Here is a 26,422-nt window from a genome sequence, read left to right as displayed (position 1 = left end):
TTTGGTTGTTTCAAAAAACCCTTTTTCGAGTTTCATTTTTACTTTTTTACTTGAGAAAAAAAAATTGTTTTCATGCTGTAAAGAAACCCTGATTGAATCAGCTTTAGCTGAGTCTAAGAAAAATCGTGATTATAATTTATAAATTAAAGAAATTTACTATTTAAATCAATTCTCTTTTGAACAGTTAAAAGTACCAAAACACAACCAACAAAATAACGAACATTTTACTAAAAATCAGTTATTATTAATGAATTTAGATTAATAGAGAATAAAATTATTTCATATATATATAGCTGTATTAATAAAAATTTTCATTCAAGTCGATTTTAATCCAATTTCAAAAATTGAATACATTTTCTTTAATTTAGAAACTTGATTCAATCAGAAATTTTCTAAATCAAAGAAATAATTTTTATAAAAGAGCTACAGTTAAAAAAAAATTAAATAATTAAAAAAGATTACTCTCTAAATTTGAATTAGTAAAAATGTTTACTAATTTGAATAAATGACTGACTTTTTGCTTCTGAATTAGTAAATTTAACTAATAAAGTAAAAATTACTATTTATGAGTAAAATTTACTAATAAATTAGTAGAAATTACTATTTATTAGTAAAATTTACTAATACAAAAGCAAAAAGTCACTAATTAAATTCAAATTTCGAAAAGATTTAATTATTCAAAAATAAAAGTAAAGAAAGAATATTTTTATAATCAAAAAATTTCTAAATAAAAATATTAATAAGAGAAAACATATATATTAATCTCATAGCCAAATAGAAGTTTATTTGCTTTAAATAAATTTTATTTAGTTAAAATAAAAATTTTATTTCGGCCAAAAAAAAATTTATTTGTGCCAAATAAACATTTCTTTAACACAAATATATTATATTTGGTTGAAATAAAACATTTCTCTAAAAGAATAAAAAATATCGATTCTCTAAACTTTATGTGCCTTTTTTGAAACAGCAGGGCTCAAACCAGTGAATGTATTTAAAAATAAGGACTTTACGGACCATTTACGGACCAACTGACAAAAATATAATCAGGACGAGTCAAATAAAGGGATAATTTACTTAAAACTATATATTAAATTTTTCATAACTATAAAACATGAAGATGCGATTGCTCCGAGTCGAAGACTCGGAGTGATCGATTTCTTCATGTTTTATAATAATTAAAGATGACCCAGTAATAAAATTATTATTTTCAAGAATTTTTAACTAAAATTCTTCTTTCAATCAATTTTCAATTATTTTTAATAAATTTCGAAAAAGTTCTTTGACAAATTTTCAAATCCATTTGCTTACAATATTCAATTTTACGAAATTTCAATTATTCGTAAATTCTTCAATTAAATATATATTAGAAAATAAAAACTTTAAATAATATAAAAAAAAATCGGCAATTTAACTTTCTCAAAAAAAAAAAATTAATTCCACAGAATTGTTAGTTAAAAATATAAAAAATTCAAATTTTTCAAAGATTTTAATCTGAAATCTTTTCAAAATTCAATTATTTCTAAAAATTTATGCTCTAATGCTTTTAACATTCAATTATAATCTAAAATTTTAACTGAAATCCATTTTTAAAGTAATTTTTATTAAAAATTTTTACTGGAATTCAATTATTTAAATACAAAAAAAATTTATTGAATAATTGCATGTTTCTTAAAATTGAATTCTCATAAAGAAATGTATCAATAAATTTTTAAATAATTGAATTCTGTTGACGAATTTTAATAAAATTTTTAAGAATAATTAAATTTTTGCGAGGAATTCAATTAAAATTGTATTCAAAGTAATTGAAATTCTGCAATGAATTTTATTATTTATCAAAATAATTAAATTCCTAATAAGAATTTTATTATTTATCAAAATAATTGAATCTCTGTAAAAATTTTATTATTTTTTTAAAATAATTAAAGGTTTGTGTATAATTTTATTAAATTTTTTTTTTAAATAATTGAATTTCTTTGGAAAATTTTATTAGAATAATATAAATATCTATATTAAAAATTATTGAATTAAGGAAAATTTTTGAAAATAATTTTATTTTAGAGAAGAATTTAATTATTTCTAAAAATAATTTTATTATTTATCAAAATAATTAAATTCCTAATAAGAATTTTATTATTTACCAAAATAATTGAATCCCTGTAAAAATTTTATTATTTATGAAAATAATTGAATGTTTGCAAAGAGATTTATAACAAAGTTTGTAAATAATGAAATTCGTGTGAAATTTTTATTATTTTTTGAAAATAATTAAAGGTTTGTGTAGAATTTTATTAAATTTTTTTTTAAATAATTGAATTCTTTTGAAAAATTTTATAAGAAAAGTAAGTACCTATAATAAAAATCATTGAATTGAGGAAAATTTTTGAAAATAATTGAAATTTTTCCAAGAATTTTATTAAATTTTTTGAAAATAATTGAATTTTGGAGAAGAATTTAATTATTTCTAAAGATATAATTAAAATTTTTACGAGAATTTAAAAAAAATTTTTGAACATAATTGAATTTTTGACAATAATTTTATTACTTTTGATAATAATCGAAATTTTGCAATCGTTTGTAATTTGTCTAAAATTATTATTAATTATTATTATTATATCGTACAATTTACGGACTTTAAGGACCTTTTAAAAAAAAACGGACTTTTACGGGATTTACGGACCTAGTTCGATCCCTAAAATAGTTTTTTAACAATAATACAAAAAATTATAACAAGAATATAAAATAAACATAATATAACTATAAAAAATGTAATGTTTGTTGTGTATCGCTTATAAATCAATATTTAACTTAAAAAAATTGTTTAAAATAAATTATTAAACGATTAAACAAAAATTAACAAAAACTCAATCAAAATGGATAAAGAATGAACACGTTTTCATTGTTTACTGTCACAAAATGCAAAATTAGTTTAAAATTACAAAAAATTGCCTACTAAGACCAATAAAGTGGGTTCGTATCCAAGCTAAACATTTCCCAGCAAGCGGTTTACGAGAATCGTGAGAAGATGGCGCCACCGATCCGTGCGAGTTTCAAAAAAATTAAAATACCGCTAATTATCCTTAGATTTCGAACAAAAAAAACCCTATGCTATCAACACTTATTACTTTTTGCAATTCCACTCCTTTTTACAAAATATTTCATTTTATTTCGCTTCATTAATTTTGGAATTATATTAATAAATAATTTTCCTAGTGAGACCAATAAATTATTCGCCACGAATTTATAGCTAAGAATTAAAGTACATGTAATTTGAGACACATCTATAACTAAAGGATGATCGAATTAGTAGAGATTAATTGAGGAGAAAAAGAACGACAAGGGACCCGCAGATAATAAAAATTCTTTGTGGCTTTCATATTATACAAATATAATAATAATAACATATATTGCGAATAATATACAAGTGAATGCGTAACGCGCCTGCGAACGATTGATGCATTCGTGAGGGTAATTAAAAAAATTAAGAGTCATTAATTAGTATTCACTTCCTCTCTATATATACAGTAAAGGCGCACTCCTCCTCCTCTTCAAAAGCACTGACACAAACATAAGAGGAAGAATTCTTTTCTGCTGTGGGCACATTATATCCAAAGGCCTTCTCAGTACTTGTTTTAAATGCCGAGATCCGACCATGCCGAGACTTCCGTTCGCAAAAATTTTTTTTCACTACTCAAGATTATCTCACCTATTCTTTATTCTTTTTATAAACTACTTTTTCAATGTCAATGAATTTTCCCATGAACACACTTTTAAATGCTAATTTATACTTCAATCATAGTCCGAACCACAATATTTTATGTACATCTCTTGTCAAATTAACTGTCTAATAAATAAAAAAATTATTCATACCTTTTTTTCAGAATTTCCAAGCAACTTTTAATCTTAAAACCAAAACTATTGAAAATCATCCTATTTTTAACTATTAACTTAAAACTTTAGGACTTAAAATAATGTGTTTCTGAATATTATATGTCTAATGTTATAACCACTATTCCTTTAGATTTTTAGAACATTAAATAATATAGAAAACTTAACTACAAATACAAAATCGAAAATTCACATATTAACTTTCCTGCAGACTATATTTTACCTTTTAAATGAAATGAGCCATATATATATGAAAAGATTGTTTATCATTATAATGGTTTCTACCCAAATATGCAATGTTGTACACACAACACTTGTGCATTACCTCTAAATGGGAATGCTGGAAAATATTAATAAATTAAATTTTAATGTGATCAATATACTTTAGTATACATTTATGTCGCAAAATGTTAATATTACGCGATATACTGACAGAAAAACAATAATGATAAAAGGATAAATATTATTCACATACATAAATGAGGAATGTTGAAAGGAAGTAATAAATTATGATTTATAAACAAATTAGGGCATGAAACGAATAACCCGTTATATGTTCTTTCAAGTTAATGACGATGAAGCGTTTATGGAAAAATTCAAAACTCATTAACGGGTTCATTAACTTCTGTGTTATATATGACTTTATACTTATAAATCATTTAATTTTTGGAATTATTAAAACAAATACAATCGATTTCATAAGCTTTTCAGAATTTTAACCTCTATAGACGCTATTACATATTTAAAATATTACATATTTTACAGAGTGAAAAGTTTCGTACTAATTTCGAATAACAAATTTTGTTACTAAATCGTAATTTGATTCTGTTTTAATACCGAAAAGCACAAAAGACAAGTGTTATTTTAACTCTCAAAAAGTGGTATTTAAAATTTAAATATCACTACAGTAAAAAAGGGGGTTGAATTTTTGATCCGGATAACAGAATTATGATTTTCAAATTAAAACCTTTTGAAATTCAATAACTTATATAAGAATATTATTATAAAACATGAAGAAATCGACAACTCCGAGTCTTCGACTCGGAGTAATCGACCTCTTCATGTTTTGTAATAAATTTAAGATAACAGAATGATAAAATCATTATTTTATATCATAAGAATATTGAAACTATAAATTCAAATTTTCAAAGATTTTAATTTGAACCCTTTTTAAAATTTAATTATATTTCTAAAAATTCACGCTATAATGCATTTAATATTGAATTATAATTTAAAATTTTATGTGAAATTCATTTTTCAATAAATTTTTTTTAAAAAATATGTCGAGAATTCAATTATTTAAATACAAAAATATATAATTTATTAAATAGGGTAAGTGTGCCAATTATGGCGCGGTTCTGGTTTAGCCGTCTTTGAAATAGAAAATTCAAAAATTATAATGAAAGAAGTAAATTTATGGCTTATTAAACTAAAAGCCCGTGTCATATAGATAATAAAACTTTTATAAAAACTTTATAAAAATTAATTATTTAAACAAAATTAAAGCAATAAGAATTAGGATTAAAAACGTCAATTATGGCGCGGTTGAGTCAATTTCGGCGCGCCAATTACGGCGGGGAAAATAACGTGTATTTAGAGGTTGTGTTGCGCGCCATAACTGGAGCACGCACATTCAATGAAAATGTGCCAATTATGGCGGGGCACAATTTTTGTACTTAAATAATTAAACCAATAATAGTTCAAATGTGTTTTTTTTCGTACAATTATATCGAGTAAGGTCGAAAATAACTTTTTCTATCATTTTCAAATAACTATATTATTCTAAAATAGTAAATAATTCTATTTTTTAAAAAGTCGCCATAATTGGAGCACCCGCCACAATTGACACACTTACCCTAATTGAATATTTCTTAAAATTGAATTTTTATGAAGAATTTTATCAAAATTTGTAAAAATAATTGAAATCCTGTGAAAAATTTTATTGATGAAAATAATTGAATTTCTGAGAAATTTTTATTAAACTTTTGTTTAAATAATTGAATTCTTTTGGGAAATTTTATTAAAATAGTAGATATTAAAAATATTTAATAATTGAATTCTTGGGAAGAATTTTATTAAAGTATCTTAAATAATAATTGAATTGCTTTGGAGAATTTTATTTTTTATACGAAGACAATTGAATTGTTTCGAAGATTTTTATAAACATTTTTGACAATAATTGTATTTCTAGGAAGAATGTTATATTTTACGAAAATGATTGTATTCTATGATCAATTTTTTTATTTAAATTTTTTTAAATAATTGAATTCTCGAGAAAAGTTTTATTGTTTATGAAAATAATAGATTTCTTGTAAAGAATTTCAATCAAACTTTTTTTTTAATAATTAAATTCCCATAAGAAATGTATTATTTGTTTAAATAATTGCATTGTTTTAGAAAATTTTATTAAAATAGTAAATATTAAAAATAATTGAAATTTTGCCAAGAATTTTATTAAATTTTTTGAAAATAATTGAATTTCTGTTCATTTATTTATGAAGACGGTAAACGCAACTCTTTTGAAATTCAATTACTTTTGAAATTTTTGAGTAAAATTATTCATTAAATAATTTATAAGTATAATAATTTTATGGTAGTTCTTCAAGAATTAAGTTATTTAAAAAGAAATTATTGTTAGAAATAGAAAAAATTAAATGTTTTGTATTAGAATTCTTGTCAATTTCATAGTTTATAAGACATTAAAAAAAGACACCAAAATTCAGAATTTTCTTATAAATTCTGAAAATTTAATTTTTTCCAGTACTTTTAATAAAAATCCCTGACTTTTCCCTGATTTCCCTGACCTGTGGCAACCCTGAATAATTGTAACCATTACTATCTATGCTAAATCGCATAGACGGTGGCGCCATCACCAAGCAAAGAATTTATTGCAGGTAATTTTTACCCTAAAATCCGGGTAAAAATGTACTCTTTTTTCTTGTGATACAACACAAAAAGTGTTGCAGAGGAATAAACACTAGTGAAAAATGATGATGATGATGATGATGATGTGAATTAACATAACATGAACACGCAAGCAAAAATGACACTTTCTTTTTTCTTAGTGAACGAACTATATTAAAGTTGTTTTAACTCAAAGGACAAATTGAAAATTAAATTTACTCTGCAAAGCAATTTTAACTTTACTCTCTAAATTTGAAACAGTGATAATTAACTCTAATTGCGATCGGCGTAAACATATGGTGTGAATCAGTGCGAAATTTAACTAAATCATCAGAGCGAAATTTCACTGTTTAACTTGTTCATTTATTCTAATTGGAATCAGTGGCTTACTTATCGCTAAGAATCAGTCAAGTTTCGTTATAATTTCAATTCAAAGTTTACTTAAAAATTGTAGTTCCATTCTGAAGAAAAAGTTAAATAAATATTCTAAATTTAAGCTGATTTCGGTATTAATATAGAATCAGATTACGATTTAGTATCAATGTTGGTACTATAGTATAGTAGCATTCTATTTATAGTCTAGAATAATGATTATTAATAGACGAGTAATAATTATTATCAGAAGAATAATTATTAACAGAAGAAGAATTATTAATAGAAGAAGAATTATCAATATAGAAGAAGAATTATCAATAGAAGAATAAATAATAACAGAAAAAGAATTATTAATGAAAAAATAATTATTAATAGAAGAATAAAAATTATTAATAGAAGAACAATAATTATTAATAGAATAATAATAATAATAATTACGGCTACTAATAGATTGACAAAGAAACCATAATAATATCCAAGTTGGCTGATGCTCTAACGTATATATGCCGCAGCATGAATAATGGAATAATGACAGCAACTGGAATTCTAACGACTAATAATATTCGCAGAGAAATTTTTTCTATTTTCATTGTCCACATCATTACACTGTAATAGCAGTTCGGGTGTATATTTATTTTGCAATTAAATACTCTGCGAAAACAATGGACATCGCGCGCATTGCATAATGTACGTCATAACATATGTAATTAATGTATCGCATCAAAAAATTAAGAGCAGAAAATACACCCAGAAAAAAGTAATTTCATAATATCAAAAGGTAAATCTTCCCCCAAATATTCTCTCAATTTATCCTCTCAAAACAAAAGTATTCCACTCAAATATAGAATATTTTTATTGCTTAATAAGAAAACGACAATTTAAAAATAGTCTTTTTCAATCATTTTGGTTTTTAGATGTTATACGGTTTTAGACTATTTTTCTGTCTAGTTTTTATAGTTTTAATAGTTTTAATAATGACATTTTAATAATGTTAAGAAATATTCACGAGCCTAAATTGTTAATAATAATGTAAAAATGAAATTATTTGAAACAAATAAATTTCGTTTACAAACGGATCTTATAAATAACGGATAAAATCAACATCTTGCTTTCAGATAATTCAATTTCCAAGCGAATTGGAATATTTTGAGTTTTCTTTTTATACATTCTTGATTCGTGTTATGGGCACATATGTATATTGCCCCAATATTATATAATATACCTGAAAATTTACGTATTCGTGTTGTTAAAAGTATGTATCTCTGTGTGAATGCTGCGTGCATAAAAGACAGACATCTTCTATAAAGTTCTCTCTTTCTCTCCCACATGGAGAGAGAATGTATACCGCAGTGTGTGAGTGGCACCTCTATGTATAATGTGTGCACAAAGATCAAAAGATGCCGCCTTCTTTTTCCCTCCCACACTCTCATCTCTCTTTTTCTCCTCGCCTCATGCTCTACTCTTTCTCACTTTTTATTCATATATATAAAAGCACGTCTCCCTGAACCAACTATGATCGCGCCGTTTGTAAGCGCCTCGTGCGTGCGTAGATTTATCAGCAGGTGCCGCCAAAAACGTACTTTTTTCTCCCCCTCCCCCCACCCCCTGTGTGTGTTCCTTTCTTTTCACGAGGACGAGTATTAGCGTGATTAAATTGTGGTTTCGAATTATCCCATATACTCAACACTATTTTTTTGCTTTTTTATTAGCTCATTACAAAAGGGAATTTATTCTAATTATATAATAAATATAGTTTTTGCTTCTTTGAATATGGGAATTCAATTCCCAAGAAAGAAATTGCCGTATTAATGGAAAGAATATTCTATCTAACATTATTCTTCTTTCCATTTAATTTGGAATTTCTTTTACCATCTAATAACTGCAAAAGCGTAAATAATTACACTATCTCTACAACAATAACCATTAACCCGGAGTTAACTCGAGACGAGTGCCAAAAACAGCCAAAGGTGTATCAATTCAATCGAAGTTCATTTTTCGGTTTGCAATTTTAAAGCAAATGAAGAAACTTTATAAAGAAGTATTTAGAAGACACCCATTTGTGCATAGACAAAAAAAACAGTTAGTAAAATGTTGATTGGGAGAGGTGATGCACATGAATCCGTAGAGAGAGAGATATTTGGAGAAACAAGTGTTGATACATCTCACAGCTGGCTGACTTATATGAAACTTTTAATCATGGCAAATGAGTGGCTTGAACTGTCAGCGGAAGTCGTGTTGTTTAATTTAACGCGATGAAAGATTTTGTTTAAGATTACTCGAAATAAGTATTAAGGATCAGGTCGACGAGTCGAGGTCGATTCGTGTTACCGCCTTCTTGAAGTGGGGAGGAGAGCTTGGAAACACGAACGCGAACCTAGTTAACACGCCTAGGATAAGGATCTTACATGCTGCCATTGCCCTGATAAATACTTATAAGCGACGACCTTCCCTAATGGTTCAACTATTTAAACTATGCAGATTCGAAATATATATATATAAAGCGTACAATAGGCACGAGAGTGGTATGCCATCGAATCGAGATAGTTTTAATCGACCTTGCAACTTGTACTTATTCACTTCCTACAATTTTCTCCTCTTTCCCCCTGTTTCTCCTTCTTTGTCCTCTCTCCTCTCAAAAAAAAGTTTCAAAATAATTGGTTTTATTCAAACAAGCTGAAAAACCCCCTCATCTAGGATCCGGTTTGAATTTATCGACCGCAATGTGTAGTATAATACTGAAAGAATAAAATAGAATGCAGAAATCAAGTCTGTGGAAACGATCTGGCGTTGGGTCTTGTATATCAAGTGGATCTCGAGTAAGTCCAGGAATCGGGAGAGACGGGCGCGCAGCGACACGGAATTATATAAGTCATCGTTGCGAGGAATCGAGGGCCCTTCTTGGAAGATCGGCGGGCGCCGGAGGGAGGCGAACGACGCCGAGGAGCGCCGATCAGGCCGCTCGTTGCAATCGACGGGCCCCGCGAGGTCGCTATCACCACTTGGGCACGATCGGCTGAAAGAAGAAGAAGAAGAAGAAAAAGAAGAAAGAGAAAAAATAAGAAGAAAAGGAAGAAGAGGAGTAGGAGAGAAAGAACAAGAATTGAAAAGGTCGATTTGCAGGATGAGAGTGAGAGGGAGAAGAGATAAGAATAAGAGAGCGACGATGCGCATAAAAGGAAAACCGCGGCGAGGTGAGGGGCCGCGAACAACGTTGGGGACCACCCCAGAGAGAAGTTGAGGATTCGATGCGAACCGCCGGCGCCCGGCGAGGCATTGGGGGGTCTCTTATCTTCCACGAGTCCATCCGGGACTTGCCCACGGTCTCTCACTGCTGCCTCTCACTGTATTCCATTATCGAACCAGCCTACTTACGTATTATGCAATTTTATTCATTTCAGAAAGAATCCTTACGAAATTAAATTCTTCTTTCGATCAACTATACTACTTCTACCTTCTTCACACGCACTAAAAGAAATGCGTCCAAATTCTGTTGGAACTATCACTAAAATAGAGTATGTTAACCTTTGTCTAATGTTAGGTTACGTTAGTCTTTTTTGGGTTAGGAACTTTTGGAAAATCTGCTTACAGATACCTTGGATTCTGCACTTCAAGATTATGTGGGGTTGGTGTAAAATAAATTGATAAAATTACTAATGTATCTGTCAAACCACTATCTAAGCTATATAATTCACCTAGACCTAATTCAACTTTCCCAAAACCCCCATTAGTAAGAAAAGGATAGACATGTCTCCATCCTTTTCTTACTAAGTGATTATTCAGTTATAGCCACCAGGAGCCATGTCGAATCTATGTGAATTATTATCTTAGCCACTATGGCTGTTTTCGGCATTCGCCTCGGGTTAACTCCGAGTTAATTCTGAAAGGCTAGATCCAACAGAATGTTAATGATGAATTTTATTTCATATAAGGAAATATTCTTTTAACAGACTACACTCATCATAGAGTCAATCTGTGGCAATGCCAAAACAGCTTCGATACTATAACATCACTATGGAGTCAAAATTGAGAATTGGTTCTTAATCTGTCATTGAATAGCGGGTCACTATCATCCTTTAGAATCCTAGCCAGAATTATGTATGTAATCAAGAAAAGTGGCCTCTAAAATGTGGCCTAATCATTTGACCTACTCCCAGTAGTATCATTTTTCGCCACCGAGTTAGAAAGCTACGCTGATTGGCGGAAGCTGGACAAAATTAGACAAACCGACCTACTCTCAATGGTTACAAAACTTTTCAACAGAGAGCGTCCCGCAGTACAAGAGATCAGATGTCGACAAACAACAGAAATTATTACTTAAAGTAAATAATTGCCGAGATAAAATAAGTTATTATACTTAGACGGAACAGTAGATCCAGATCTACTCATTAAACAAAATCGTTCTATAAAGAAACTGTTAATTCCGCGAGATAAGAAACTTTCGAGGCAGTGAAGAATTAATGTTCCTTAATCTCGAATCTCAATTCATTGCGAGAAGGGAGATGAGCAATAACGACTCAGTAGTAGTAGGGCCCGTATTGCGCACGGAAGATCCAGAGCTAGGACTTTTTTTGGCGTATGTGAGAGAGCATGGCTTTCTCTCTCTCTCTCTCAACGGCATGGAGAAATTGGACGGCGTTTTGCCATCAGAGGAAGAGGCCAGTTTGTAGATTGTGTGAGTCGTATAAGTACAGAAGCGAGACGTGAGATCCATTGGACCCGCATGCGAACCGTATTGTCCCGAGGACGTATGGTAGGTAGGTAGTACCTTCGGCATGATGAAAGAGAAGCTTGCCTTTGTCTTTTCTTCGGGGGGGCTGCCAGCAAGTAGCAGGCACTGCGGGTAGCCACACTGGTCCATGGCTACCGTTCTTCACTTTCGTCGTTCATTCGCAAACGATGCATTTCAAGATTTCAGATTCAAAAAACGATCTCAATTCGGTGCACCGATTTTTCGTCGCAACTTCGTCTTTGCTGCACAGTCTACCTCTGTTCCGGTCCATTCACAAAAAACCTATAAACGACAGACGAAGTTCCGCAAACTTGCGCCATGGGAATCTAATGCACTTTTACTCCCCCCCCCCTTTTTTTATTTTCAAACGATTACACGCCCTGAAATCAAATAATAAAACTATCAGCATGTGGTGACAATGCTTTGTCGGCAATCAGACATTTCGACATTTTTGAACTGCATTTGTATTTTTTGCACAATCCATTGCATAGATTAAATAATTTAGAATATAAACCTAATTTGCGTTTTTTCCCCTCTTTTTTTTTGAGAATCGTGTACAAAGTAGTGGTACCAAGGTACACCACAGGAAGGACATTATTAATGTCATATAACGTCAGAGAAGTTGCATGCAGCCGCGACACAATATATAATTCCGCATTCGCCAATAATTATTATGACTTCCACAAGTTTCCTGTCGTACAATAGTTCTCGTCGCTACCGCTTGTTCGGAAACTTCTTACACAGCAGACGTTCTACCTCCAGTAATAAAGTGACATTATCCGGCATGCGATTTCGCGATAAACTTTCAAAACTTATTTCTCATTCTATAGATCACTTTTATTGCCCCCCCCCCCTCCTCCAATTTTCCTCAATTATCCTTCCCAATCAACAAAATTTCACGTTCAGGAAATTTAATTATATCCTAAAACTGAAACAATAGAATGGTAACTTAAGATTTTTAATGATAAATTTTGTTATTAAAAGTAAACAAATATACTTTTGACATCAGTAGGAAATAATAAAAACAGCAAACTCGCGTGCTTGCGAATTAGAAAAAAAAAATTTCCTTTCGTCGACGACAATTAAGCTTCTTGGCGACTCACAATTTAGATGCGAAAAAAAATCTAATGACATGGTAGAATAATAGGGGTTGAAATGTTATCGACTAAACTTATTCTCTCTTTCTCTGTTCAGCATTTTTTCTTTTGAAACAATTTAATTTATATACGAGAGTTAAATGAGTTTTAAGTTTTTTGGTGTATAGTTGTACCACTCGAGTATAAGCATGACAGTTTTAGTTTGAAAAAGGAATAATATAAATTGTTTGAAATATATTTGAAAAAGGGATTATGTGGCGTGCACCACAATGACACACACTATACACCACTCCCAATATCAGTGCTTATGTTTCCGTGTAGAGTGCTCTTGACTTTAGATTCGAGTAATTATTAACGAGAAATAGATGCCAGCTTTTTCGAGAATATCGCGTGCTCCTGTTACTCCATATTCACAATTTTTATATTTAATCGCAAGTTTCAATTCTTCTAGAAAATTTAAAAAACTAAATTGTTTTAAATGATTCAAAAACTTGGATTCTATTTCAATTCACTGGGTCATAAATCAGAGGCTACTCTCTCGGTAATAATTTATAGCAAACTTCTAGAAAAGCTATTATATAGACTAGAAAAAAAAATTAAAATAAAGTTAAGAATAAAATTATAAATAAAATTAGTAATAAAATTACAAAAAACGAATTGAAATTAAATATGCAGTAAGAAAGTATAGTAGCAAGCAGACCAAGTGAAGAAGAAATTACTGCTCTTTCCAATAATTTTTTTTCTTTTTGTCAATTTTTGAAAAAGCGTGATAAGAAAAGAAACTTTCGAGACCATTAAATAAAATCACAAACAGTTGATAAGCATATTTATATACAATATGAACGCTTGTGTATTTGATTATTCAGGGAGAGACAGTTCGCGTGCTAGTTTAAAAAAGTCGTGTGCTTTAAAAATTATGTCATGACAATACGAAGGACTCATCGTCCCCAGGATCTCGGGGAACTGGAATTTTGTATATATTTTAAAAGAATGCTTTGGGTATTTTTTTAAGTCTGTTCCAAGAATCAAAGCATCATCGCAGGGATTGCTCACCGAAAAAAAAATATTAAAAAAAATATATATAAGAATTAAACACCAGGCACGCAAATATGATGTTAACGTTGGGAAACGTTTAATTTGTCGAGACCAAAAATCGCACGCGATCATTTCCGTCCGAGCTGTTAAAGCGATTCGGATTTCCTGTTGAAAAATGTTGAACTTCATTTTAAAGACTACGAGGAATGAGTAACGCACGTAAATAATGTCTCTGGTACAATTCAGAGTTGTCACATTAAATTAACATTTGTTTTTCCCTCACTTCCAGAAAGAGAATTTAGATTTTTTTTCTAAACCCTACAGAAACAATTCAAAAAGCAGTTCAATTATAATTATGATAAAAGGTAATTTTTAAAAGCGAATATTTAATTTTAAAAGAAGTCTATAGCTGTTAACAAAAGAAAATTTATTACTTTAGTTAACTTTTCTTGATTATTTTCAAACATTTTCAATAAAATCCTTAAAAAATTAAATTAATTTTAGAAATACCAATCAAATACCTACTTAATCGATTTAATTACACTAAAAAAATATTTGATTAATATTAATATTTGATTAAACAATGGATTAATTGAATATTATCAATTAAATATTTACTTGAATCAAATAATATTTATTGGAGTCAATTAAATGGTATTTGAACCAATAATTTCAGTACTTGAAGCAAATACCATTTAATTGCCTCTAATAAATATTATTTGATTCAATTAATTAAATATTTAATTAATATTAGTCAAGTAATCGGTTATTTGAATAAAATAATTTTTTTTTCAGTGTACTTTAAGAAATTACAATAAAATACATAAAATGTTCCATTAATTTCAAAAATTTCAATAAAATTCTTAAAAAAGTTCAATTATTTTTCTAAATTTTAATAGAATTCTTAAAAAATTTAATTAGTTTTTAAAATTTCAATAAATATGTTAAAAATTTTAATTACTTTCACAAAATTTAATAAAATATTTTAAATATTCAATTATTTTCAAAAAATTCAATAAAATATTTTAAATAATTAATTATTTTCCAAGCTTTCAATAAAATTCTAAAAAAAATTCCATTAATATCCTAAATTTTAATAAAATTATTAAAAATTTAATTATTTTCAAAATGTTTAATAAAACCTTAAAAAATTTAATTATTTTTCTAAATTTTAATAGAATTCTTAAAAAATTTAATTATTTAAAAAAATTTCAATAAATTTCTTGAAAAATCCAATTACTTTCACAAATTTCAATAAAATATTAAAAATATTCAATTATTTTCAATAATTTCAATAAAATATTTTAAATATGCAACTATTTTCCTAAACTTTCAATAAAATTCTAAAAAAATTCAATTATTATCATAAATTTTATTAAATTTCTTAAACATTCAATTATTTTCAAAATTTTCAATAAAATCCTTAAAAATTTCAATTATTTTTCTAAACTTTAATAGAATTCTTGAAAAACTAAATTATTTAAAAAAATTTTAATAAAATATTTTAAATATGCAATTATTTTCCAAACTTTCAATAAAATTCTAAAAAATTCTATTATTATCCAAAATTTGTATAAAATTCTTGAAAATTCAATTATTTTCAATATTTTCAATAAAATCCTTAAAAAATTCAATTACAATTTTTCTAAACTTTAATAAAATTCTTTAAAAATTCAATTATTTTTAAAAATTTCAATAAATTTCTTGAAAAATAGAATTACTTTCAAATATTTCAATAAAATATTTAAAATATTTAATTACTTTTAAAAATTTCAATAAAATACTTAAAATGTTAAATTATTTTCAAAATTTTAATAAAATTCTTTAAAAATTCAATTATTTTCAAAAAATTTTTAATAAAATTCTTCGCAAGAATTTAAATATTTTCAATAAAATTTAAATTATTATTTCTCTAATACTGAAAAGATTAATTAAATTAATTAATTAATTTTTAAAAATTTCAATAAATTTGTTGAAAAATTCAATTGTTTTCAAGAATGTAAATAAAATTCCTAAAAAAATTAAATTACTTTCAAAAATTTCAAAAAAATTCTTTTACAATTCAATTATTTTCAAGATTTTAATACAATTCTTTAAAAATTCAATTATTTACAAAATTTTCAATAAAATTCTCAAAAAATTTAATGATTTCAAAACTTTTATTAAAATTCTTCACAAGAATTTAAATATTTTCAATAAAATTTTAATTATTATTTCTCTAATACTGAAAATATTAATCTATTAATCATTATATTTGAAATTATATTTACAAATAAAATAATTAGAATATTTAGATTTTAATCTAATTAGAAACCTATATTTTAATTAAATACAGAAATAAATAAGCAAATTCGAGCATTTGAGAAGAAACACATAGTATATATGGGATGAAACGATGAATCATCGAATATACGATTTGCGACCCCCTTAATTTTCTCAAAACCTTGTCAAAGGAACTATACAACGACTTGTTTCCAAGTTCTCTAGTAAACATTCAAACTACCACAGAGATGCAAGTTAATGGACGTCGGTTTTCGATTAGAATTTGGATAACCATTAGATAAGATCCATTAGACCGAAAATGCAGAGTTCGACAGAAACTTGCTCAAATGATTTATAATTATTTCGTTAATTTTCCCATTTGACAAACAATCGGAAATTAAAAGCACATCGAAATAGTGGATAAAGAATTCACAGAATAAAAAAGAATTTTATTAAATTGTAATTCCACACTGAAAACAAAATTTATTTGATTCAAATAATCGATTACTTGTCACTTTTGTTAAATAAATATTTACCTACTCACATCAAATAATTTTTATTCAAATCGATTAAATTGTATTTGTGTCAAATCCAGAATTTATTGGTTTAAATACAAATTTTATTTACATAAAAATTATTTGATTTAAGTAAATATTTAATTTCATTCAAGTAATCGGTTATTTGAACCAAATACAAATTTTTTTCCAGTGTGCATTTCAATTGAATTAAATAATATTAAACTCTTAATAAAATTGTAATATTAATAATATTAATAACATTAGTATACAATAATATTGTAATATTAATAAAAAGTTACAATAATATTAAAATTAATAAAATTGCAATTTTACAGTATTTTATGTAATTTAAAAGTTAAAAAAAACAGTAAATAGTAATTTAATAAGAAATTTAACAAAAATAAATAATATAGTTTTGATTATATAAATGAAAAAGTTATGAAATTCACGAGTTTTCATTTCTGGAGCCTGATTTGGTAGAAATATCGTAAAGGCGGCGTAATTGTTTAGAAAATGCGCGAATCACACGCCATTAGTGACTTGCACACGTGAGAGACAGACTTACAGACTGAACAGAACAAGACTCGGGAGAGTCATTAGAAAGAAATAAATACTTAAATAATTTAAATTAATATGGTAGCTGGGAATCGCTAAATAGACAGTTTCTGCTTTTTCTACATGCTCCATAACTTTCTACGGTTACGTGCTGGAAAATCACATCATGAAACTTGTCCATTTCTATGCATCGGGCAAAAACAAAATTTTCAAAAAGTAAATTAACAATTAGTCTCTACAAATTTTATTTTATTCATTATTCAATATTATTTTCTGGTTTTAAATTTCATTTAGCAAATAAAAGTGAAAAAATTAACAGTTCAAAAATAAAAAGTAAACAGACTTTCAACTTTTCTTTGAAATGTGAATGCTTCTGGTAATCAGACTTCGCACTCGATAATTAATTTTAAAAAAGTAGCAATAAGTAGCTTTCAAACTAAAAAAGGATTTAAAAAGTAGCTATCGAAAAATTAAACTTGACAACCAAAAAAACGCGTTTTAGACACTTTACAAAACTGCGGCAAAAATTCCATTCTATATTTTATTTTTCTGACATTTTCCTAATTTTCATCAAAAATATATTTATTTCTTTCTTATCCCGCTAATAAATTAAATTCCTGCAACGAATTTTATTACTCATGAAAGAATTTAAATATTTATCAAAATAATTTAATTCTTGACAAGAATTTTATAAAATTTTTTAAGTAATTGATTTCATTCCACTAACTTTATGCAAATTCTAATTTAAATAATTGAATTCCTGAGAAATTTTTATTATTCATGAAAAGAATTGAATAGAATTCTTACGAAGATTTTTACAAAAACTTTTTTAAACAAATAAATTCTGTTTGGAAATTTTATGAAAATAGTAGATCATTGAATTGCGAAAAGTTTCTAAAAATAAATAAATTTTACAAAAAATTCTATTAAAATTTTTGACAATAATTGAATGTCTGTGTAGCATTTTATTATTTTATGAAAATAATTGAATTTTTACGAACGATTTTATTAGAATTTTTTAAAATAATTTAATTTTCAAGAAGAAATTTATTTCTTTTAAAAATAATTTAATTCTTGTTATGAATATTGTTATTTATGAAAATAATTGAATTCTGCAAAGAATTTTATTAAAATGTCTCAAAATAATTGAATTCTTGCAAAGAATTTTATAAAATTTTTTAAATAATTCATTTCTTTCGACTAATTTTATGCAAATTCTAATCTAATCTAATTGAATTCTTACGAAGATTTTAACAAAAACTTTTTTAAATAAATAAATTCTGTTTGGAAATTTTATGAAAATATTAGATATTGAATCATTTAATTGCAAAAAATTTCTAAAAATAATTAAATTTTACAAAGAATTCTATTAAATTTTTTGACAATAATTGAATGTTTGTGTGGCATTTTATTAAATTTTTTTGAGAATAATTGAATTCTTGCGAACGACTTTGTTAGTATTTTTTTTTTATATAATTAAATTTCCAAGAAAAAATGTATTACTTTTAAAAATATTTGAATTCTTGTGATGAATATTGTAATTTATGAAAATAATTAAATTTTGTAAAGAATTTTATTAGAATGCCTCAAAATAATTGAATTATTTCGAAGAATTATTTATGTAAATAATATTGAATTCTTGGGAAGAATTTTATTAAAACGTAAAAGAATAATTGAATTCGTTCAAAAAAATGTAATTAAAATTGTATCTAAAATAATTGATTTCTTTCGAACACTTTTATTTATGATAAAATATTTGAAAATAATTGAATTAAAAAAACATTCTAATATTTTTCTAAATAATTGAATTCATTCAACGAATTTTAAATTCCTGTAGAATTGTATTAAAAATAATTGAAATCCTGCTATGAATTTTATTATTTATGAAAATAATTGAATTCATTCAACGAATTTTAAATTCCTGTAGAATTGTATTAAAAATAATTGAAATCCTGCGATGAATTTTATTATTTATGAAAATAATTGAATAGTGGCTAAGAGTTTTATTTAAATTTTCATAAATAATTGAATTTCTGAAAAGAATTTTATTATTTACGAAAATAATTGAATTATTCCGAAAAATTTTATTAAAATGTTTCAAAAGAATTGAATTTTTGTTAAAAATTTTGTTCTTTTCGAAAAGAATTGAATTTTTAATATGAATGTTGTAAATATTGTTATAAATAATTAATTTTTTCGAAATATAATAAATACTATAACAATTTTATTTTAAATAATTGAATTCTTGTGGAAAACTTTATTTGTAAAAATAATTGAATTTTTCGATTAAATAATTTAAAATATAGTATTAAAAACAATTGAAATTCTTCTATGAGTTTTATTACCTATTTATAAAAATAATTGAATTCTTGCTAAGAATTTTATCAAAAAAAATTTTTTCTAAATTGAATTTCCATGAAAAATGTTATTATTAGTGAAAGTAATTGAATTATTATGAATAATTGTATAAAAATTTTGTTAAATAATTGATTTTTTTGAAAATGCTATTCTAAAATAAATGAATTCCTGTGAAAAATTCTAATATTTTTTGTAAATAATTGAATTGTTTCAAAGAATTTAAAAAAACATTTTTTTAAATAATTGATTTTTTCAAAGAATTGAAATGAAATTTTTTAAGAACAATCACATTTTTTGAGCAATTCCTGTAAAATTGTATTAAAAATAATTGAAATCCTGCGACGACTTTTATTAAAATTTTCAAAAATAATTCAATTCCTAACAAGAATTTTATTATTTACGAAAATAATTGAATTATTGCGAAAAATTGTATTAAAATGTTTTTAAAAAATTGAATTTCTGTGAAAAATAGTAGTAGTGAAAGTAATTGAATTATTATGAATAATTGTATAAAAATTTTTATTAATAATTGATTTTTTCGAAATTTTTTTGAAAATGCAATTCTAAATTAATTAAATTTCTGCGGAAATTTTATTATTTCTGGAAATAATTGAATTTTGGATAAATTTTATAATTTTTTTTTTAAATAATTTAATTCTTTTGCTTAATTTTAAAAAAATACTATAGTTATTCAAAGTAATTGAATTTCGAATATTTTTTGAAAATAATTGAATCGTTTTAAAGAATTTGATTATAATTTTTGAGAATAGTTCTTTAATTTCTATTATTAGCGAATTTAAAATAGTGTGAATTCTCAAATCTGAAAAAACTAAAATTTAAAAAAGTACCCAAATAGTAGCATAACGTAAAAAAAAGTAGTAAATAGTAGGTTTCAGTAGATGAGTTCAAAGCCTGGGTAATATTAATTTTCAAATAAGAACTTTTTTCGATTTGGAGTCAATGTCCGTGGATCGATTTAAAGGTTCATCAAAAACAATGAAGCATAGTTTGACTCTTGAAACATTACTTTCTTCAAGTTAATATCGCGAGTGGGACGGGCAATGAAGAAGACTTCGAAATGACAGTAATAAAATCTGTAGACAATCGAGCTCCTCAAGAAACATCAAAATTGTCCTTTAATCCAAGAGGGACGTAAAAATATGAGGTCATTTCATATCTCCTCCCAAATGCGATTCTCGAATCGCAAAATAGCGTGTCACAAAACTCTTAATTCCTATTTCTTTGTCAATGTAAGAATAAAGAAAACTATTTCAATTCCTATTGCTGCAACAATCCACTAGGGAGCAAGGGGTAAAAACAGTTTATTTCCAACTGGTTCCAAAAAAAAGAAGAGACAACACTGCAAAAAAAGAAAAAAAGAGTTCGAATTATAGAGAATAGTTTAATAATGTCCGATGTTCTATTGTTTAAACCACATCGACTTTCATGACTCGATCTCTATATTATCCACTCTCTATCCGTAGACGCGTTTCTTTTGGGGATTGTCTCGTGACGTTTGGTCGTTAACTCACCACCGAGTTTCGTGTACTCTTCGAACGAAAAGAGCAGCTGCTCGTGAAATTTTCGGGAACCGTGCGAATTTTGAATATTAGAAACTTGTTTGCTAACCAAACTATATAGACTGCCCGTAAAGTATTTGCGCTTTCATTAAAGTTTTACTTCTTCGAGGAAAAACGACAATCATCTTTCTCGATAATAATTTAAATGGCGGGGCTCAATTTTTAAAATTGTTTCAGTAGAAAAACTTTGAAATTCAAGATTATCTTGATTCAATAATACTTTCTTATTTGTTTCTTCGACGAGAATTCAAAAAGTAAATTAGGGTTGCCACAAAAATTTAATTTTGTTTCGCTCTCACTGTTACCAGATTTTCAGACAAAATTTAGACTTTTTCACTGACCCTAAACATTATTCTAATTTTGGAAAATTTCAAATTCAAACCTTTTTGAAATTCAACAACTTTTAAGAATATTATTACAAAACATGAAGAAATCGATCGAAAACATAAAGTGATCGATTTCTTCATGTTTTATAATCATTAAACTTTTTCAAAAAAATTCATTCAATAGAATTTTTAGTTAAAAGTTTGAAAAATTCAGATTTTCAAAGATTTTAATTTGAAACCTTTTCAAAACTTAATTATTTATTAATTCTAATTATTATTCAAAAATTCTACGAGAATTCAATTATTTAAATAGAAAAAAAAAACAAACAAAAAATTGAATTTTCATGAAGAATTTTATCAACAAATTTTTAAGTAATTAACTTCTTTCGACGAATTTTAATACAATTTTTAAGAATAATTACACTTTTTGAGAAATTTAATTAAAATTGCATTAAAAATAATTTTACATGCTGCGATGAGTTTTATTTTATTTATGAAAATAATTAATTAAATGTTTTGCGTAGAATTTTATCAAATTCTTTTTTAAATAATTGAAATCCTTTAGAGAATTTTATTAGAATAGTATAGATATTAAAAATAATTGAATTGAGGGAAATTTTTGAAAATAACTGAAATTTCTCAAAGAATCTTAAAAATTTTTGAAAATAATTGAATTTTAGAGAATTTATTATTTATAAAGATAATTTTATTTAAATTTTTGAAATCATTAAATTTTTTAAGAATTTTATTGAAATTTTTGAAAATACTTGAAATTTTGCAAAGAATTTTATAGGTATTTTTGGAAATAATTGTATTTTCCAAGCATGTTTTTGAAATTTGTGAATGTAATTGAATTTTTCAAGAATTTTTTTGAAACTTTTTAGAGTAATTGAATTTTTCAAGAAATTTATTAAAATTTTTAAAAATAATTGAATTTTTCAAGAATTTTATTAAAATTCAATTATTTTCGAAAATTTTAATAAAAATCTTGTCAAAATTTTAAAATATTTTCAAAAATTTTTATAAAATTCTTCTCCAAAATTCAATTATTTTCAAAACTTTTAATAAAATTCATGAAAGATTCAATAATTTTTAAAAAGTTCAATAAATTTTCTTGAAAAATTCAATTACTTTCAAAAATTTTAATAAAGTACTTGAAATATTTAATTTTTTAAAAAATTTCTATAAAATCCTTAAAAAAATGAATTATGAATAAATGAATTCAAATTTTAATGAGAATTTTTTAACATAATTGAATTTTTGCAAAAAATTTTATTACTTTTGAAAATAATTGAATTTTTGCAATCATTTTTGACTTCTCTGAAATTTAATTTCTTTATTGTTTGTAAGGGGACCCGCACCCGAAATGTCAACTATAATAGAATATAATTGAAAAAATTTTGTATATTTTTTTTCTAACACTATTTTGATTCAGAAATAAGGTGAAAAAAAAACAAAAAAAATTTTCTTGATTTTTTCGGAAATTTAAAAATTTCTTTTGCAACTTTTGACAAAATTAAAATTTCACAAAATCCATGCCCTTAATTATAAAATGGAGTGTAAGAAACTCATTAAAACAAAAACCATGAAAAAATAATAAAATTTGTGAAAGAAGAAGCATTTTTTATAAGTTTATGGTATAACATTATAAACCATAAATTTACAAAAAAATGCTTCTTCTTTCACAAATTTTATTATTTTTTCATGGTTTTTGTTTTAATGAGTTTCTTACACTCCATTTTATATTTAAGGGCATGGATTTTGTAAAATTTTAATTTTGTCAAAAGTTACAAAATAAAATTAAAAAAAAAATTTTTTTAATTTCCGAAAAAATCATGAAAATTTTTTTTGATTCTTTCACCTTATTTCTGAATCAAAATAGTGTCAGAAAAAAATATACAAAATTTTTTCAATTATATTCTGTTATAGTTGAAATTTCGGGTGCGGGTCCCCTTAACTAAAATTCTTCTATAAATCCATTATGGTCAATAAATAATTAAATAAATATTAAAAAATTTAACCAATTTCAGAAGAATTTGAATTATTAAAATTTTTCAAAAATCTAAGTTCTTTAAATTTTCTAATAAAACTAATTAAAAATTGAAATTTTAAAGAATTTCAAATTAGAACCTCTTAAAGTTCATCTATTTATGAAAATTGTAAATGCAACTCTTTTAAAATTCAATTAATTTTGAAATATTTAAGTAACATTATTCATTAAATAATTTGTAAGTAATACCAAAATACAGAATTTTCTTATGAATTTAAAAAATTTAATTTTTTCCAGTACTTTTAATAAAAATCTCTGACTTTTTTCTGACTAATTCTACTTTCCCTGACTTCCCTGACCTGTGGCAACCCTGTAAATGTTTATTTTTAAAATTTTCATGGTAAAAATAAAATTTCAGTAATAATGAATTAACATCTATTTTTACTATTTTCACCTATTTTTGATAATGCAGATTAATACATTTTTAGACAATGCAAAAAATTGGAAAAATACATATTACAGCATGCAAGATGGTTCAAAAACTCACTCGAAAAATGATCCTGCCAAGCGAGAGCACTGCATAGTAACGCTAAGGTTTTTCCACTTCCAGTTGGACTTTCCAAGAGACAATTCTGTTTATTAGTACATCCTTTGATAAGCTGTAAAAAAATTTGTCACAATAATAATAATTAATAATGATAATTGATAATGATTTCTAACTTATTCATAATTTTCGAAGATGAAAAAAAAATTACCATGCCCATCACAGCCGTTTGACACGGATAAGGTTTCACTGGTAAATCAACAGAGACTTTTGAAATCATTAATACATTATGTATAAGAACTTGTGGAACTTCAGTTTTAACAATTCTGTTAAGAGGCCTCATAGACGCTCTACTAGGTGAAATAGATTTGTCCGATTCGTCGTCAGTCAATTCAATAAATCCAGGAGTTTGTGACTGTTCTGCATCTGTAGTCAATTTCTTTTTAAAATCCGGAGACTGTCTACCTGATTCCCAATCGAAAAGTCCTTTTCGCTTGCCATATGTAGGAAGTATTTTAAAATCACCACTTCCACCTTCTCCAGAATCACCAACTTCATTTGATACTCCCGATTCATTTTCATCTTCATCATCTGTTAAATATTCAACATCTTGGTATTTTCTACTCGACATTTTGCTTTTGGATCCACTTCCTTTGTAATCTACAAAGAAAAATAGCAAATTAATTCATTTCTATAATGAATACAAATATAGATATTTCAGGTAAATTTTATCAAATGTGTACTATAAATTTCACAAATAAATAAAATGTCTTGTATGACTAAAAAAGGTAAAAAAAGAACAAAAAACAAAGGAAAAAATAGTACTAAATAGCAAAAATTTGATTCACTAAAAAACTAAAAGCAAATAGATTAACGAGATAATTAACTTCTACAATAAATAAATACAAATATATACAGAGTTTATATAAATTTCACAAAGTTGAAGTCCACAACGTTTATCAACGAAAAAAATTTAACCAAGTTGAAGTTCACAACGTTGCTCAACGAAAAAACATTGGTTCACTAAGCAAATTAATTAAAAATAAAGCAGCAATATTGACACAAAACTATTTAGAAAGTAAAGGTTGATGTTTATATTTAGATAATAATTATTTTACAATTAAATATTAAATTAAAAATAATACTTGAATGCATTGAATACATTTTTTTCGTTGATCAACGTTGTGGACTTCAACTTTGTAAAAATTTATTTAATGCATTCAAGTATTATTTTTAATTCAATATTTAATTGTAAAATAATTATTAGCAAAATATGAACATCAATCTTTTTTTCTAAATATTTTTGTGTCAATATTGCTGCGTCATTTTTAATTAATTTACTAAGTGAACAATTTTTTTTCGTTGATCAACGTTGTGGACTTCAACTTGGTTAAATTTCGTCAAATGTGAGCAGTATATTTTACAAATATTCGAAATAAAATAGAATAAATACTTTTCTATTAAAAAAATGCTAAAGAAAGTCCTAAATAGAAAAAAATCGATCATTAAAGGGACTAGAAGTAAATACTGACGTGTGATAATTCACTACGCACAAAACAATTTTGAAACAAAATGTAAAGTCACAGGCACCACATTTATCAAAATAGTAATTAATTTACACTAACTGTGAAAATATTCAGGTGATATTGACCTGGAGTTATAAAACTTTTAACAAGAATCAAAATAAATGGCAAAAATTCACACCGGGAGAAGTAAACATAACCTCACTTTTCGTGTCAATAATACATAACAAGAGTAAGATGAAATAAAACAATACTCACAGTTAATTATTGCATAAGAAGTTAATGTCGCTATTAAGGCAGCTATCCAACATATCATTCCTTTAATTCGTACATTTTAATCACTTTTATCACGTTAATTTAAAACAAATAATACACAACTAACACACACTTTCTATGCGGCAAGGCGCCAAACAAACCCACGCTGAGGTCATGTGACCTCGCACAAGTCTCGCTGCAATTCGACTTCGAGATATCGATAAGATTCAAATTTTCACTAATTCAAAATGTTATTTCCGATTGAAAATTGTTGGAAATTATGAAAAAATTATTATCAAGAGATGAAATAGTAAATACTTTATTAATGCTTAGCAAATATTTTGTACATAAGTTGTAAAGTAGGTTTTAAAAGAAGAAAGAAATTTGAAATTTACGATTGCGATCAACTTCACACAGGTGAGTAAAAGTTGAGATTTTCGTTTGTTTTCGTCAGTGCCGTAAGATGGGTATAAGGTCCCTATACTA

At 25.7% G+C, this 26,422-nt stretch overlaps 1 protein-coding gene across 3 annotated transcripts in view; it reads right to left on the bottom strand.

Annotated features, from left to right (window-relative positions):
* The window catches only part of LOC122511209 (Fanconi anemia group J protein homolog), a 120,600-nt gene extending 94,508 nt beyond the window's left edge, over positions 1 to 26,092 (bottom strand). For all 3 annotated transcript variants that reach the window (XM_043626326.1, XM_043626327.1, XM_043626328.1), the window contains exons 1-3: positions 25,940 to 26,092; positions 24,370 to 24,818; positions 24,162 to 24,273 (exon numbers count right to left, since the gene is read on the bottom strand). In XM_043626326.1, the coding sequence (XP_043482261.1) occupies positions 24,162 to 24,273; positions 24,370 to 24,818; positions 25,940 to 25,997 (619 nt within the window). In that variant the 5' untranslated portion in view covers positions 25,998 to 26,092. The remainder of the gene's footprint in view (positions 1 to 24,161; positions 24,274 to 24,369; positions 24,819 to 25,939) is intronic.
* Between the last annotated feature and the right edge of the window lie 330 nt (positions 26,093 to 26,422).

Source organism: Leptopilina heterotoma, unplaced genomic scaffold (assembly GCF_015476425.1).
Source record: "Leptopilina heterotoma isolate Lh14 unplaced genomic scaffold, ASM1547642v1 Lhet_81, whole genome shotgun sequence".
Taxonomy (NCBI): Eukaryota; Metazoa; Arthropoda; class Insecta; order Hymenoptera; family Figitidae; genus Leptopilina; species Leptopilina heterotoma.
The sequence above is the reverse complement of the archived record's forward strand: the minus strand, read 5'-3'. Positions and strand labels throughout refer to the sequence as shown.